This window comes from Sapajus apella, unplaced genomic scaffold (assembly GCF_009761245.1).
Source record: "Sapajus apella isolate SASKATOON/1434 unplaced genomic scaffold, GSC_monkey_1.0 scaffold12, whole genome shotgun sequence".
Taxonomy (NCBI): Eukaryota; Metazoa; Chordata; class Mammalia; order Primates; family Cebidae; genus Sapajus; species Sapajus apella.
Window position 1 is genome coordinate 6,473,214 of NW_022436952.1, and position 15,389 is coordinate 6,488,602.

The following is a 15,389-nucleotide window of genomic DNA, read 5'->3' on the forward strand; positions in this document are numbered from 1 at the left end:
AAGAAAGAAAGAAAGAAAGAGAGAAAGAAAGAAAGAAAGAAAGAAAGAAAGAGAGAGAGAAAGAAAAGAAAAGAAAAGAAAAGAAAAAAAGAAAAGAAAAGAAAAGAAAAGAAAAGAAAAGAAGAAAAGAAAAGAAAAGAAAAGAAAAGAAAAGAAAAGAAAAGAAAAGAGAAAGAGAAAGAGAAAGAGAAAGAGAGAAAGAAAGAAAGGCAATGACATTGTGGTGTGTGGTTACTGTGTATTCAGAAAAGACACACAAAACCTCAAATTATTTTTTTAAGCATATTGATGTGGTAGTTAAAAATCAGCACACAGTTTTCACATTTTATTTTATTCTAGTATAGTTGTGATCAATAATGTGAGTAACTCAGGAATACCATTCTGGCTAAAGGTGTGTCTAACACACCCAAACTGTAACCTTTCACTTTTTCCTCCCCATCAAACCAGGGAGAAAACACCTTTGGGAGCTGCATCTGCCCAAAGGCAAACTCCTGTGGCGGGTGGAACAGGGAGCTGGCCACGCTCCAAATGCCTCTTCTGTTAGAATCTTCACATCTGCATATCTTTTTAGGTTGTCCAAGTTTTCAGTTAAACTTATTTTTTAAAACCTCTTTTCTTTAGTTTAGTCATTTTTCTCTTTATGAAAAATGACTGCTTGCTGTTTGATTCCTCTCTTGGGATACTCATTCTCTCCTGAACAACGCTCTCATTTCCTTGTCAGCACTTGGTTTGGCTGACATCATTGTGTAATTATTAACCTGTGAGTGAGCTTGAAATATTTTAGAGACAATCTAAACACACACACACACACACACACACACACACACACACCCCAGCATAGTCTATTCAACTGAAGTATCTGCCAAAAATAATAGATTTTATAAGCTATACCAAATAGGTCTTAATGTAAATCGTTAGGCTGGTGCAAACAGCATGCTGCATATTTCTACTTGAAAGGCAGACAGCATTTGTGTCAGAAAGGAGTTCCTTTATTGTTTAAAGATAGTTTCCACCTTTGAGAACAGATAGATAGTTGCCTGTAAAATATGTATTATATTATATATAACAATAAATACACTATTAAAACTGTTCAAGAAATCAAGTCTGTGGCTGGAAAGCAACTTAATTTTAGAAATTCTGTTTTCCTTTTCTTAGTCCTCTTTCGCTTTTTTGAAATTTAAAAATGGTATTTCTATTTTACAATTACTAGAGAAAATTCCTGGGTGAATGAAGTGGAAATGTCCAAATACACATGAATTAGCTTTCTTTCTGTGACTAGACTGACACTCAACACATAATGCTTTCACTGCTTTAAGGAAAACCCTAATAGAACATAGCAGATGACAGAATCAGTGCATAGGATATCATTTTATCATGGAAAAAATGCGATGCCAAACAAATAATTATTTTTCTCAAATTTGTTTTCCACATCCTTCCCTACTCAGGGCTCTGAATGTTCCTACAACATTTAGGATCTTCTGATAAATTTCCAACTTCTGAATTATGAACACTAGTAAGCCTTTTCTAGCTTGAAGTGAAATTAAGACATGAAGTAGATATATAAGTTATTAGGCCTTAGAAGAAAAAAAAAACAAAATTAGATACCTCTCAACATACATGATTTAACTTAAATAATACCTCAATTTTACTTCGTTTTCACAATAAAAAAAATATTGAGCAAAAGGAACAGTAGTTGGAGAATTCTTCCAAAATCAATTTTAATTAAACACACACACATTTTAATGTTGAATATGCCTGTTTAATCAATGATTTTGGCTCTAAGGTGATACAATCAGCATTTATACTTCAAATTACTGCTTGGTACTAATAGATACTCTATACACAAGTCTTTAAGGTCAACACCCGAATTATTGCCCTATATTAATCATTAATAACTTAGAAAATAATAATTTTCTAAATCCATTTTTTCTAAAGAGCAAAAAACACCTGCTTAGTTTAATTTGCTACTATTAAAATGATTTGTGATTAATTTAATATCAATTAATTTAATATTAGATTGCTTACAAAATTATTTATGATATTTCTACTCTTTCACCACTTGGTCTTAAGTATTGAGCCATGGGAGATGCTTAAGAATTCCATTAAGAAGGGTAATTACAGAACCACAGGTGGGGAGGACCTGACAAAATAGATATCAACAGGTAAATGGAGGGAAGGGAAAGATGGAAAGGCACACCATTTCTTGTGTGATTATACAGAGGTTGTTTATAGGTACATTTACATTATTACCTCACGTCTGTATTATTACACCCATTTTACAGGTGAGGAAAACTAAAATCAGAGAACTTAAATTATTTCTCTGAGATCATACCGATAGTTAATGTAATAATCCAGTGTAGGGTTTAGAATGCTTTACAAAATGAATCTCATCAAATCCTTGAAAGACAGACATTATTCTCTAGAGTTAAAAAAAATAAAAACTTGAAGAGGGCTCCACTGCAACATAATAAGCCAATTATAAAAATGAGAAGAAGATGCAAAGGATATCAGTCCTGGGCAACCAAACAATAAGTAGTTAACCCTCCAAATAGTAAACTGAAATAATAACATGAAAGAAGACTACTTAAAAAAAAATCCGAAACCTCTATTACATATTGTGCTTACTAGTCAAAAGTCCTAAATGACAGTTTCCTAAAACTTGAGTACAGGCAATCCTGACATACAAACCCCTGAGTTACCACATAGAATATATATCCATTGCTGCCACATCTGACACAGAGTCTCGTGGAAAATAGTTGGAAGACTGAAAAGGATGTGTTGGTACAAAGTAGAGAGATTCAAGTTAATTTTTTTTCTTTTGAGACAGTCTCACTCTGTTGCCCAGGCTGGAGTGCAGTGGCATGGTCTCGGCTTACTGCAACTTCTGCCTCCTGGGTTCAAGTGATTCTCCTACCTCAGCCTCCCAAGTAGCTGGGATTACAGGCACATGCCATCACGCCCAGCTAATTTTTGTATTTTTAGTAGAGACAGGGTCTCACCATGTTGGCCAAGCTGGTCTCTAACTCCTAACCTCAATTGATCTAACCACCTCGGCCTCCCAAAGTGTTGGAATTACAAGCATGAGCCACTGCGCCAGCCTCAAGTTAATTTTTAACTATAATGCTATATAAACTAAAACCACAATAAGATTTTTAAGGTACTTAATAGAACAATTTTGAAATTTACAGGAAAAATAAAGGGGTGAAAATAGCATTTTGAAATTTTGAAAGAGAAAAGTCACGACAGACGCAATATTTAAAACATTCTAGAGCTACAGTAAGTCCTAGTATTGGTACAAAGATAGATCAATAAAACAGAATAAAGAGCTCATTTGAGATGTAACATACTAATGTATAATAAATAATGCACCACAAGTAGAAGAGGGTGATTGAATAAATGATTTTGAAGAGAATAGTAATTTGGGACAAGATCAATTTAGATTCTTGTCTCACACTGATCAAAATAAATTTCAACTGAATTAAAGGTAAATATATGGAAGTCAAATCATGGAAAAACCATAAAAGAACTGAATGTTGAACAAAGCTCTTTAGAGAAGAAAGGACATTTTAAGTTAAAAGTGATTAAATAAATAAGTAAATTTGACCATGTTAAGAAACCAAACAAAAAATAACTTCTCTGTGTAACAAGTACCTGTGTACACCAGGACTAGAGAGTGTGGCATAAGTGGGAAGAGCTTCAGGAAGCTGAGCCTAAGGGACGTGTATTTCCAGGCAGAGTTAACTTGCTATGAAGTCATATTCTTGTCCAAAATTATGTAACCCACATTGTCCAAATTATTGTGCTTCCTCATTATTCTACCTTAAATACCACAATTTAGAGATTCATTTATATTTTGAGAAAACAAATATGTTTTGAAGGATAATGGAGATAACAATCACTCACAAACTGGCTCAAACTAATTCAATCAGCTTAGCTTCCTTCTACATCTAGCTGAGATAAGCTACACTAAGATAAAGAGAGTTTTTATCTGGTGGGGAGGGACAGTAAGTGGTTTGGGAGTTTAATAATAAAAAAATAAAAACAACTTATTTTCAGAGTCCTAAAATATGAAAAACATAGTAAACTTTTAAACAATATAGAAAACATAAGTAAATAAAAATCATCAAAAAAATCTCAGTATTTGTGACTTTTTTGGATAACTTTTTTGCATACATGCATGCACTCACACATATACACCTAATTTTAGCAAAATCAAGTCAGTCTTTAAAAATTTTTTTTAATTAATTTATTTTAATTTTATTATTTATTTATTTATTTTTGAGACAGAGTCTGGCTCTGTCACCCAGGCTGGAGCGCAGGGCTGCAATATCAGCTCACTACAACCTCTACCTCCTGAATTCAAGCGATTCTCCTGCTTCAGCCTCTCAAATAGCTGGGACTACAGGTGCACACCACCATACCAGGCTAATTTTTGTATTTTTAGTAGAGATGGGGTTTCACCATGTTGGCCAGGCTGGTCTCGAACTGCTGGCCTCAAGTGATCTGCCTGCCTCAGCCTCCCAAAGTGCTGGGAATACAGGTGTGAGCCACTGTGCCTGGCTCTTTTATTTATTTATTTATTTAAATTGTTAATTGTTTATTCATCAAGAGAAACTATTTCTTAGCCCACATATTCATGTGTCATAGTTCAGGAACCCGAGTCAGTGACAAACTTCTAGGTAATTCAACCTGAAGAAATTCCTTCTATTCCAAGATCACTTTATACTACGAAAGATACCAGCCTTCTTCATCTCCTCAAAATCTTTCTGGGGACTGTAATTTTTGTAGAAATCTGTGTATGCCTTCTTTCTTGGTTCAGCCACACCAAACTTATAGAGAGCTGCAACCCCCAGGGATACCAGGAATGCTCCAACCATATGAATTCGCAGACGCCTGGCCAGAAGGCCACGCATCTGAGGCTTTGCCAAAACTTCAGAAGCATGGTAGTTACTGTCCTTGATATGTACGCCAACCTCAACACCAACATCCTTCCAGACTGATGGAAAAATGCTCTTTTTTAAATTTTTTTTAAGGCTAGTCAAGTGAAAAGTAAGTCTTTAATCCTGTTTTATAGCATGCTTTTTTATCTTCTAAAAGGTCAAGGCTATATTTTACCAAAAAAGTAGATTGTTATTATTGTGTTTATAACATACTGTTCATGATTCAGATACATTATAATTTATTTCACAAATCTCCCATTGATGGATACATATGTTGTTGCCAAATTTTCACTATAATTGTTAATGCTGGAATTCAATTTTTGTACAACTGAATTTGGAAATGTTTTTAAAGGTAGTGTAGGTTTAAGGGGGGTGCATGAGCCTATGGTGAACCTGAGTGGAAGAGAGGTGTCAAAAGGAGGTAGAAGAGCACCAAGGAAAATTTTGCTTGTTTCTTTTTAAAGCATTTCCTAGGAAATTGGAAGAAACTTCTATTACACACCTCTCTATTTTTAAGCTTCAAAGAAAAGGTTAGTGACCTATGATTAGCCATGCCAATAATTACATACACCTTTCTGGGCTTGCCTAAGAATCTAAACACGTTTCAATTGTAACCATATTAGGAGTACCAACAATTTTTAAATTGGAAACTACATATATATATATATATATATAAAGTCAACAAAATTGCAATATTCATTCAACAAACCTGACAGTGATTATTAACATTCTTTTTTCTTTTTTTGAGACAAGGTCTCACTTTGCTCCCTAGGCCAGAGTGCAGTGGTTCAATCACAGCTCACTGGAGCGTTGGCCTCCTGGGCTCCAGTAATCCTTACACCTCAGCCTCCCGAGTAGCTGGGACCACAGCGTGTGTCACCACTCCTAATTTTTTTTAGTATCATTTGTAGAGTTGAGGTCTGGCTTTTTTGCCCAAGTTGATCTTGAACTCAAGCAATCCTCCTGCCTCAGCCTCCCAAAGTACTAGGATTATACGCGTGAGCAACTGCGCCTGGACTATTCTTTTCTTTTTTCCTCTAGTTCAGTAATTTTTAAGAGCTGGTGGGAACTGTGTTGAATAATTTTGGAACTTTTCAAACCAAGCATACTTTCTCCAAACTTCTGATTTGACTTGGATGAGGGCATTAATATTCTGAATAATCTCCTTAGGGATTCTGATGCATACCACCCATATCACTTCTACTTCTTGTCTGAGAAGGGTTGCTTTTTATGTATTGTTAGTTTATCAATTTATGTTTTGACATCCTAAGTGAATTGACATCCCCCTTTTAAAAAAATAGATGGATATACTTCTTCTGAATCTCAAAGTTAGTTATAATGCTTGAACATCGTAAATATATAACAGTTTATTGGATAAATGAATGATAGATAACTATGTACTTTGGCTATTTAATTCACACAGAAAATTTAAATATTATAAAAGCAGTATTGATTCTCAGATGTTTTTAAAATAAATCCTCTTCCTTTTTTTTTTTTCTTGAGATGGAGTGTCACTCAATTACCTAGGCTGGAGTGCATTGGTGCAATCTCAGTTCACTGCAGTCTCTGTCTACTGGGTTCAAGCAATTCTTCTGCCTCAGCCTCCCAAGTAGCTGGGACTACAGGTGTGGGTCACCATGACTGGCTAATTTTTGCATTTTTAGTAGAGACAGGGTCTCACCATGTTGACCAGGCTGTCATGAATTCCTGACTTCAGGTGATCTGCCTGCCTCAGCCTCTCAAAGTGCTGGGATGACAGGGGTGAGCCACTGTGCCCAGCCCTTTTATCACTCTTTAGCTCCAATTCCATCTCTCCTTTTGTATAATCTTTATTAGTGATTCTCAAATTTTAGTATGCATAGTTGTCACCTGCAGCTTGTTAATAATGCACATTCAGGGGCCGTTTGCACTAATATTCAAATTCACTAAGTTGAGGCTTGAGAAATCTCCAGGTTTAAGAACTCTGGTGATTTACATTTTATTTTAAAGTTTCCACTTTTAGAGATGGGGTCTTGCTCTGACACCCAGGCTGGGGTTCAGTGGTACAATCATAGCTTACTCAGTGCAGCTGCAAATTCCTAGGCTCAAGGAATCCTCCTGCTTCACCCTCCTGAGTAGTTAGGTCTATAGGTATAGGACACCATGCCTGGCTAATTAAAAAAAAATTTTTTAGGCTGAGCGAGGTGGCTCACGTTTGTAATCCCAGCACTTCAGGAGGCTGAGGTGAGCAGATCACTTGAGTCCAAGAGTCTGAGACCAGCCTGTACAAAATGGAGAAACCCTGACTTACTAAAAATACTAAATATTAGCTGGGCATGGTGGTACTTGCCTGTAGTACTAGCTACTCTGGAGGCTGAGGAGGGAGGATTGCTTGAGCCCAGGAAGCAGAGGTTGCAGTGAGCCGAGATTGCATCACTGCACTCCAGTCTGGTCGACGGAGTGAGACTGTCTTAAAAAAAATTTTTTTTTTTTTAAGAGGCAGGGGTCTTGCTATGTTGTCGAGCTGGTCTTGAACTTCTGGCCTCCAGTGATTTTCCTGCCTCAGCCTCCTGGGATTACAGGTGTGAGCCACAGCGCCTGGCTCCAGTGATTTTAATATTCATCTTTTCTTCCCTCTTTCTGTCCTGTTTCCAAAGAAGAAGAGGCTCTATTCCCTTCCAAGGACAACGCCGCTAATTCGGCCCAATTTGACCCTGCTATAACTGCCATCATCTCCTTCCTTCTCCTAGATAATGCTCCATCATCTATGTTTCCTGTGTCTTATACTTTCAATGCCTCCTCCTCCACCAACTCTTTTGCTAGAAAAGACTCACTTTTCTCTCAACTTCAAATCCCTGTGGCTGTTTTATTCCCTTTCACTTTACCAGACTTCCAGTAAAGCAATCTATACTGATACTTTCACTTGCCACCTCCCTTTACTTCCTCAACCATGGACTTTTGGCTCCCGCCTTTAAAGCTACTACTAATTTGTCCTTTCGAATGTACCCAGTGACTTGCTAATTGTCAATCCCAATGACCTCTTCTCAGTCATTATTCTCTCTGATCCCCCTGCAGTATTTGATATTGCTGACCCCTTTCTTGAAATTATTTCCTCCCTGGGTTCTCCTCCTACCTCTAATATCCCTTAGGGCATCTTTGCTAGCTCCTCTGTCTGCTTCATCATATGTTGACATCTCCCAGGATACTATCTCTGGTCCTTTTGTTTTCTTTCTCTACAGTATCTCCCTGGATGATCTATCTCTTAGCCTTTAACTCTCATCTTTAATACAGGGGATCTTAAATCTTTCTTTATCCTAAAAAGCCTTTCATTTGAAATTTTGAACTTGTAGTTCCATGTTTTCAGTGTGTAACTTCTTGAACTTGAATGATGAGTTTGGTTTTGGACATTGTTGGGTCAGTGTTCTTAGCTGCAAAGCAGAAACTGACTCAAGGTTGGAGTCAAGGGTGCTCCTGAGGGCAAGGGACAGGAGTCACAGCAAAAATCCCAACTATTGTTGCTGCTACTGCTGCTATGAATATCATCACCAGATGTCCTCATATCTTTGTATCACTTGATTAAGATTCAAAGTCTTCAAAGAGGAAGTATCCATTTGGTCAAGCCTAAATCATGTGGCTGGGCCTTAGTAATACCAGAGTTGGGTGAAGAAGGATTTGATAGTGGAAAGAGACTGCTATATCTTATTAATACCACACATAATAGGAGATAATACGAAGGGGATGAGAGAGTTTATAGGAAGGGGGAGGGTCTGACTGCAATGGCAATCAATGAAACATGCCCACCACAAAATATTAAGGTTGATTAGTATCTTAAAAAAATAAAGCCTATCACCATAGGTAACAGGAGTGGATCAAGAGAGGAGTAATAACCATATGATTCCCAACTAACCCTAATCTATCTTCCCAGCCACTCCCTCTAAATATTCTCCAATATGCCAATAATTTTTATATAACTTGCTTTTGTTTTCTGCTACTTTCTCTTTCTAGGGAATTCTTACTTTCTTTATTTGGTTAAATCTTACTTATCCTTCAAGATTTGGCTAAATGTCACCTCCTCTGTAAAGTCTTCCTTGATTCTCCCAGGCAAAATTAATCATTTATTTTGTTCTCTCTCCACTTAGCACTTTGTTGAAAACACTAATATATCTTAATGATTATGGTTAGTTGTACATATCTGTTTTCCATTGGATTATTAGTCCCTTGAAGGCAGGGACTAGGTCTTATTCATCTTTATATCTTCACAGTCTACATCAGTAAGGAAGAATTAGGAAGCAGAAGGGGTGATGCTGCTGTAATGATGAGGTCTCTTAACTTATGGTTTACATTTTTTCAGCTTAATTTCTTTTGCTCCACACATGGTACTTTCCTAATCATTTCAAAGGAAATGGTCTCTAGAGTTCTAGGTCAACTTCACCCTGGATCAGGTAACTTTTGTTATTTCTTATTCTTTAGCTGAAGGAAGCAGAATGTAATGTTCCCACTGCTCTTCACAACTGAGGTGCCATCAGTACTTTCAGAGGTCTTACAAGCAATTCAATTTTGCTTAATTGATATATATTTCTTTCAGAAGCACAGATTGAGCTAGTCGTATGCATTTCTCTGTATCTTAAACACTGGGCTTAAAACTAAGAACACTAAAATACTTTACGTAACAAGTGCGTTGAGATCTTTATGTGACAGACTTTAGACACAGGAGATTACCTCCAATAGAAATAGTCTGTGATGATGAATCAGTGTCCTTATGGTAAAAAATATTTCTATGAAATGTCTGCACAATAATATGGTCAATAAGCATCATAGGCCTGAAAGGAAATTTAAGTTTCTCTTTTAAGAATACTTCTTTTATATTACAGAAATGATTGCATTTGCTTAATACATTTTTCAAAAATTAAGAGAATGCTTTTAATTTCCCAAAGGTTAGGAAAATGAAGTATATTCAGAAGGCTACATTTGTAAAAGAAACTCTTATTAATAGTTAAATTTGTCAAGTGGACATTCAGCAGCAGCTGAGTATTAAAGTTGCATTTCTAGAAAACTAGGTATTTCATACCTAATCTGTGCTTAGGCAAGCCTCAAAAACTCAAACTAACAGACCCTCTGACGTTTGTGGATAGTCTAATTTATCTGTACTGAAATTAAACATTTAAAAAGGTCTGATTACATGATGAATATATGGAGCATTCCTGATTAGAAAAAGGCTGAAGATGTTAATTTATTTTTTTGGTTGATTCTGACCATATTCTGTCATCAACAGGCTTTTCAGTTCCCACTTTTTGAGGCAGGTTTCAAGAAAACGGAACTTTGGGGTTATTATATTAGCCATGTAAAATATAGGAAGGGGGAGGGTCTGACTGCAATGGCAATCAATGAAACATGCCCACCACTTTAAAATAAATAATAAAGTTGATTAGACACCTTTTTATTTTCATTGAGTGCTTTTCTATGACTTTTGGTCTTTCTCTGCTGCCCAGGCTTCCAAGTGGCTTAGGACTATAGGCTCATACCTCTATGTCCAGCTATTTTTTTATATTTTTTTTGTGAGATGAAGTCTCACTGTGTTGCCCAGGTTGGTCTTGAATTCCTGGCCTCAAGTGATCCTCCCCGCACCTCAGCTCCCAACATACTGAAATTATAGGCTTGAGCATCACTGTGCTTGGCCTCAGCTTTATTTGTTCTAAAAGAAATTATGAATAGTAATGGTTATTACATAAGTAACCTCTATGATGTAGGAAACCATTAAGCACCTTTTACATACTCTAAATAAGAATTATGCTTTGGGTTTTTATCATATTCCTAAAATATTTTCTAGCATGAAACATCTAACTTAAAATTACACACAAACACATATTCCTATTTATCCTTCAAGACATAATATAGTCACTGTCATTACAAAGCCTTCTTTGTGCTAACACAAAGCTAATCATTCTCTCTTCTCTGCTCCCATGTTACATTTCACCACGATCATTTTCTTGTATCTCTATCCCACATTAGGCAGTGAGCTCATCCTGGGCAGGGGCCAGACCCTCTTCATGTTTGAATTTTCAGTGTTCTTTTTTCTTTTCTTTCTTTCTTTCTTTCCTTCTTTCTTTCTCTCTCTCTCTTTCTTTCTCTCTTTCTTTCTGCACCATTCTTGACACATAGTAGTAGATGTTCAGTTTGTTAGTTGAATGAGTTAATAAATGAAAAAATAAATTACATGTATATAATAGAATATAATTCTAGCACAAGACCGCAATTATAATAAAATATAATTCTAGTACAACAACAGCTCAACGAGAGTAGAAAAAGGATGGAATCACATAAAGTCTTCTGGATGTGTTAATTATGTTGAGCTTAATGCTAAGGATAACAGAATTCTTTGAAGAATGGCAGCATGACTATATTAAAAGAGGCCAAGAGTGAGTTTTGGGAAGTCCAGTTGAAATGATTAATAGTCCAGATGAGAATCCATAATGGCTTGGGTAGAGATGGCAGGGATGGAGAGTAACAATGTAGAAGAGAAACACTTCTGATACAGAATTGATAGCATCTGGTGAGTGACTGGATATTGGGCTGGGATAAGAGAGAGGAAGTCAAAGATAAGAGCACCATTTACCAAGAGAAAGAAGAAAAGGGTACAAGTTTTAGGAGGAGAAAACAAAGTTTCAGACATACTGAGTCAGGTACTGGAAAGACATCCATGTGTTACTATAAGGAGGGAACTATTCCTATCCTCCCCTCTTACACACAAGGAACTGGGCTGAGGGAGCTTACGTAACTTGCCAATTGCTTCCCAGACCTGCCTCCAAAGTCCATGTTGTTAACTCCCAGGCCATACAGTATATGATCCTTTGTTTAAAGAAAGCACCAATATATAGCAAGCTGAGTTACACTCCTGACTTCTGGGCACTAAATGTGTTTCAACTGAAGCAACTATCCTGGAGGATGAGGCCACTTAACAGCTTCCAAAGCGAGGCGGTGGTATTCTTAAAGCCTCCTTCCCACACACTTCTCTGCCAAAACAGATGGCAGCAAAGCCAAAGAGCACTTGAGAAAGATATGGAGCAGAGAGAGAAAAAAAAAAAAAGGAGGATCCTCAGGGCACTGGTAGAAGTGCAAAGGTCTTGTTCAGGTGAAAGAAAATGTGTAATAAAATTCACCGGTTCAGCTGAACAGGTAATTACAGAGTTAATAAAACAAGGATTCCTGACACAATAGATTCTAACACTGTCATGGGTGTCATAGTCACTAAGTGACTTTTTAGTTTGCTGATCATTGATCCACTAGACACTAACAGCTCCAATCGGATCAATGCAGGATAACATATGAGGAGGATTTTGCATGTTAAAAATCTACTGGAAATTTTACATGAAAGAGTTTATTATCTGGGTAATGTGACCTGTGTCCAAATGATACATGTGGACCATTTGTCAGGTTTTTTAATGGAAAAAAAGGAATATTTTTTTAAAAGCTTAATTATGTGAAAAACTCCACTGCCGAGAAATTGAAGCCACTTGGGTGTCATGAATGTGTAAACATGTTAATTTGAGGGCTGTGATACCTAAATAAGTATATTTCATTCTACTCTCTTAGCTTCCCTTTCCCCAACGGGGTCATCTCATCCATCTTCTCCATTCCTATGGCCCACCAACATTCTGTTCTTGGGTCTTTCTTTGTAGCCTGGGCCAGATTCCATTTTCCCTAAATCCTTCTTTCCTGTGCTCACAGTGCCTTCTAAGAGCTTGTCTCCTAAGGCCAGAATTTAACTCAGGGTCCCCTTTGCCATCTTCATCCCCCTGGGGCCCTGCTGTCATACCATTTTATCAGAAGAGAGCAGACAGATAAGAAAATACACATGTGGCAAATAACTCATATATCGCTTGGGTTCTAGAAAGACAATTGATGTAAAGCAATAACAATAAGCTTGTTCATGGAAACTAGACAAATCAAAAAGAGTTCTGGAAAACACATTTTGTATGTTTGGTTTTAAATACTTTATTGAGGCCAGGCGCGGTGGCTCACGCCTGTAATCCCAGCACTTTGGGAGGCCGAGGCGGGTGGATCACGAGGTCAAGAGATTGAGACCATCCTGGTCAACATGGTGAAACCCCGTCTCTACTAAAACTACAAAAAAAAAATTAGCTGGGCATAGTGGCGCGTGCCTGTAATCCCAGCTACTCAGGAGGCTGAGGCCGGAGAATTGCCTGAACCCAGGAGGCGGAGGTTGCGGTGAGCCGAGATCGCGCCATTGCACTCCAGCCTGGGTAACAAAAGCGAAACTCTGTCTCAAAAAAAAAAATAAATAAAAATAAAAAATAAATAAATAAATACTTTATTGAGATAAAATTTACATAAAATGCAATTATTGGCCTGGCTCTGTGGCTCATGCCTGGAATCCCAGCATTTTGGGCGGCCCAGGTGGGCGGATTCACCTGAGGTCAGGAGTTCAAGATCAGCCTGGTCCAACATGGTGAAACCCTGTCTCTACTAAAAATACAGAAATTAGCCAGGTGTGGTGGTGGGTGCCTGTAATCCCAGGTACTCAGGAGGCTGAGGCAGGAGACTCACTTGAACCTGGGAGGCAGAGGTTGCAGTGAGTCAAGATTGTGCTACTGCACTCCAGCCTGGGCAACAGAGTGAGATTCTGTCTCAAAAAAAAAAAAAAAAAAAAGAAATAAGAAAGAAGAAACACACACACACACACACACACAAAATCCACAATTCTTTTTTAAATGTACAGTTTAATGAATTTTGACAAATATATACATATATATATAGTAGTTGTATAACCACTCCCAAATCAAGATATAGAATATTTCCATCACTTGGAAAGCCCCTTTATGCCCCTTTGTAGTCAATCCACTCCTTCTATCACTGGCTTTGCCAATTACTGATCTATTTTTCTGTCTATAGCTTTGACTTTTTAGGGATGTCAAATATATGAAATCCTATAGTATCTAATATCTTATGTCTGGCTTCCTTTATTTAGCATAAAACCTTTAAGATTCATCCATGTAGTTGTGCGTATCAGTAGTTTATCCCTTTTTATTGCTGAATAGAACCACAATTTGTTTATCCACTCACTAGTCAATGAATACTTGGGCTGTTTTCAGTTTCAGTGAATAAAGCTGTTATAAACACTTATGGCAGAACTTGTACTCACACTTAGGCACTAGGCACTCTAAACCCAGGGCTCAAGTTTTAAAGCATTTCAGTCTACTGGTGCCCAATAAGAAACCACGAAGCTCTTTGTTACTGACATGGCACTCCCTGATGGGGTTCTTCTCACTGCTCCTAGTTCCCATGATGTTTTCCAAGTGGAGACTGCCTGATCACACATCAAACGCCACCCATTTAGGCTGGTAGGCAGAGGCAGCATGCTTTCAAATTGTGCTTTAAAGAAAAACCTTTACATTCCCAAACGCATTAAGGGAATTTACTTGTAAGGAAATCTAATTTAGGTATCTTTAAAAGGAGAGCTTAGAAAATAAGAAATGAACACTGTGGCCATCATCTAGTGGTCCATGGCTTAAGATTTAACATGGCACTAAAAACTTCTCTTACCCATAAGTGTTGATCTAGTATAATTTATTATGTTTGGAACAGTGTAAGTTTATTATAAAATCGATGAGAAAATATATGCCAATAGGCATGACCTCATACTCATATTGTTTAGAAAAACAATAAAACAAGTACAGACATAAAATAAATATTAATATTTACTAGTTTATAGACAGGCAAGATAACTTTTTAAAAATTCTGGTTTATCTAATGCATATATTTTTAGTACTGCAGCAATAAGAAAAACCTGAAGAACAACAGCTAAGTGTAACTAAGAGTACATATTCTATAGTTAAAAAAATCACACAAGCATTTACTTGATTCTTTATGCACCAATAATAAGAATGGCAAAGAAAAACAGAAATCCCAAAATCATGTGAGTTGTCTTAGCTAACAATATCATTTGGAAAATTCTTATGTTTGTCCAAAGTTGAACTGTACCTAATACTTCCTTTTATGCCTTTCCGTTTCATTTTATTAGATTAAGAAATTACCAAAATTTCAAACATGTACAAATGTATAGAAAATAATGTAATGAACCTCCTGTACCTATCATCCAGCTTCAACAATTATCAACTCATGGCCAATTCTGTTTCCTCTGTTTTCCTCCATTCATTCTTCACCTCTACCTAAATTAATGCCTTCTTTGTTTAACTTTTTACTTTGAAATAATTTTAAGTTTTCAGAAAAGTTGCAAAATTAGTACAGAGTTCTCATCTATCCTTCATTCTGTTCCCTCAAAGTGAACATATTACATAAGCACAGTATAACTATCAAAACAAAGAAACTGCTTTTGGTTGGCAAGGGGTCTCACGCCTGTAATTTCAGCACTTTGGGAGGCCGAGGCAGGAGAATTGCTTAAGCCTATGAGTTTGAAACCAGCCTGTGCAACATAGTGGGACCTCATCTCTA

The 15,389-nt window shown here is 36.9% G+C and overlaps 2 protein-coding genes across 6 annotated transcripts in view; both read right to left on the bottom strand.

Moving 5' to 3' along the window:
- The window catches only part of SKAP1 (src kinase associated phosphoprotein 1), a 314,730-nt gene that overhangs the window by 144,150 nt on the left and 155,191 nt on the right, over positions 1-15,389 (bottom strand). The window lies entirely within an intron of this gene.
- LOC116552683 (cytochrome c oxidase subunit 6C-like) lies at positions 4,587-5,173 on the bottom strand. The gene is made up of 2 exons (XM_032279388.1): positions 5,154-5,173; positions 4,587-5,055 (listed from the first exon to the last, which is right to left on the bottom strand). Exons 1-2 carry the CDS (start codon positions 5,171-5,173, stop codon positions 4,716-4,718), a joined length of 360 nt encoding a protein of 119 aa, XP_032135279.1. The 3' UTR covers positions 4,587-4,715.

Excerpts from the sequence above, each read along its gene's own strand:
- LOC116552683 (XM_032279388.1), bottom strand. The coding sequence starts at position 5,173 with ATGTATCTGAATCATGAACA. Across the intron at positions 5,056-5,153 it reads ATGTATCTGAATCATGAACA|ACTTACTTTTCACTTGACTA; the intron begins GTATGTTATAAA and ends ACAGGATTAAAG.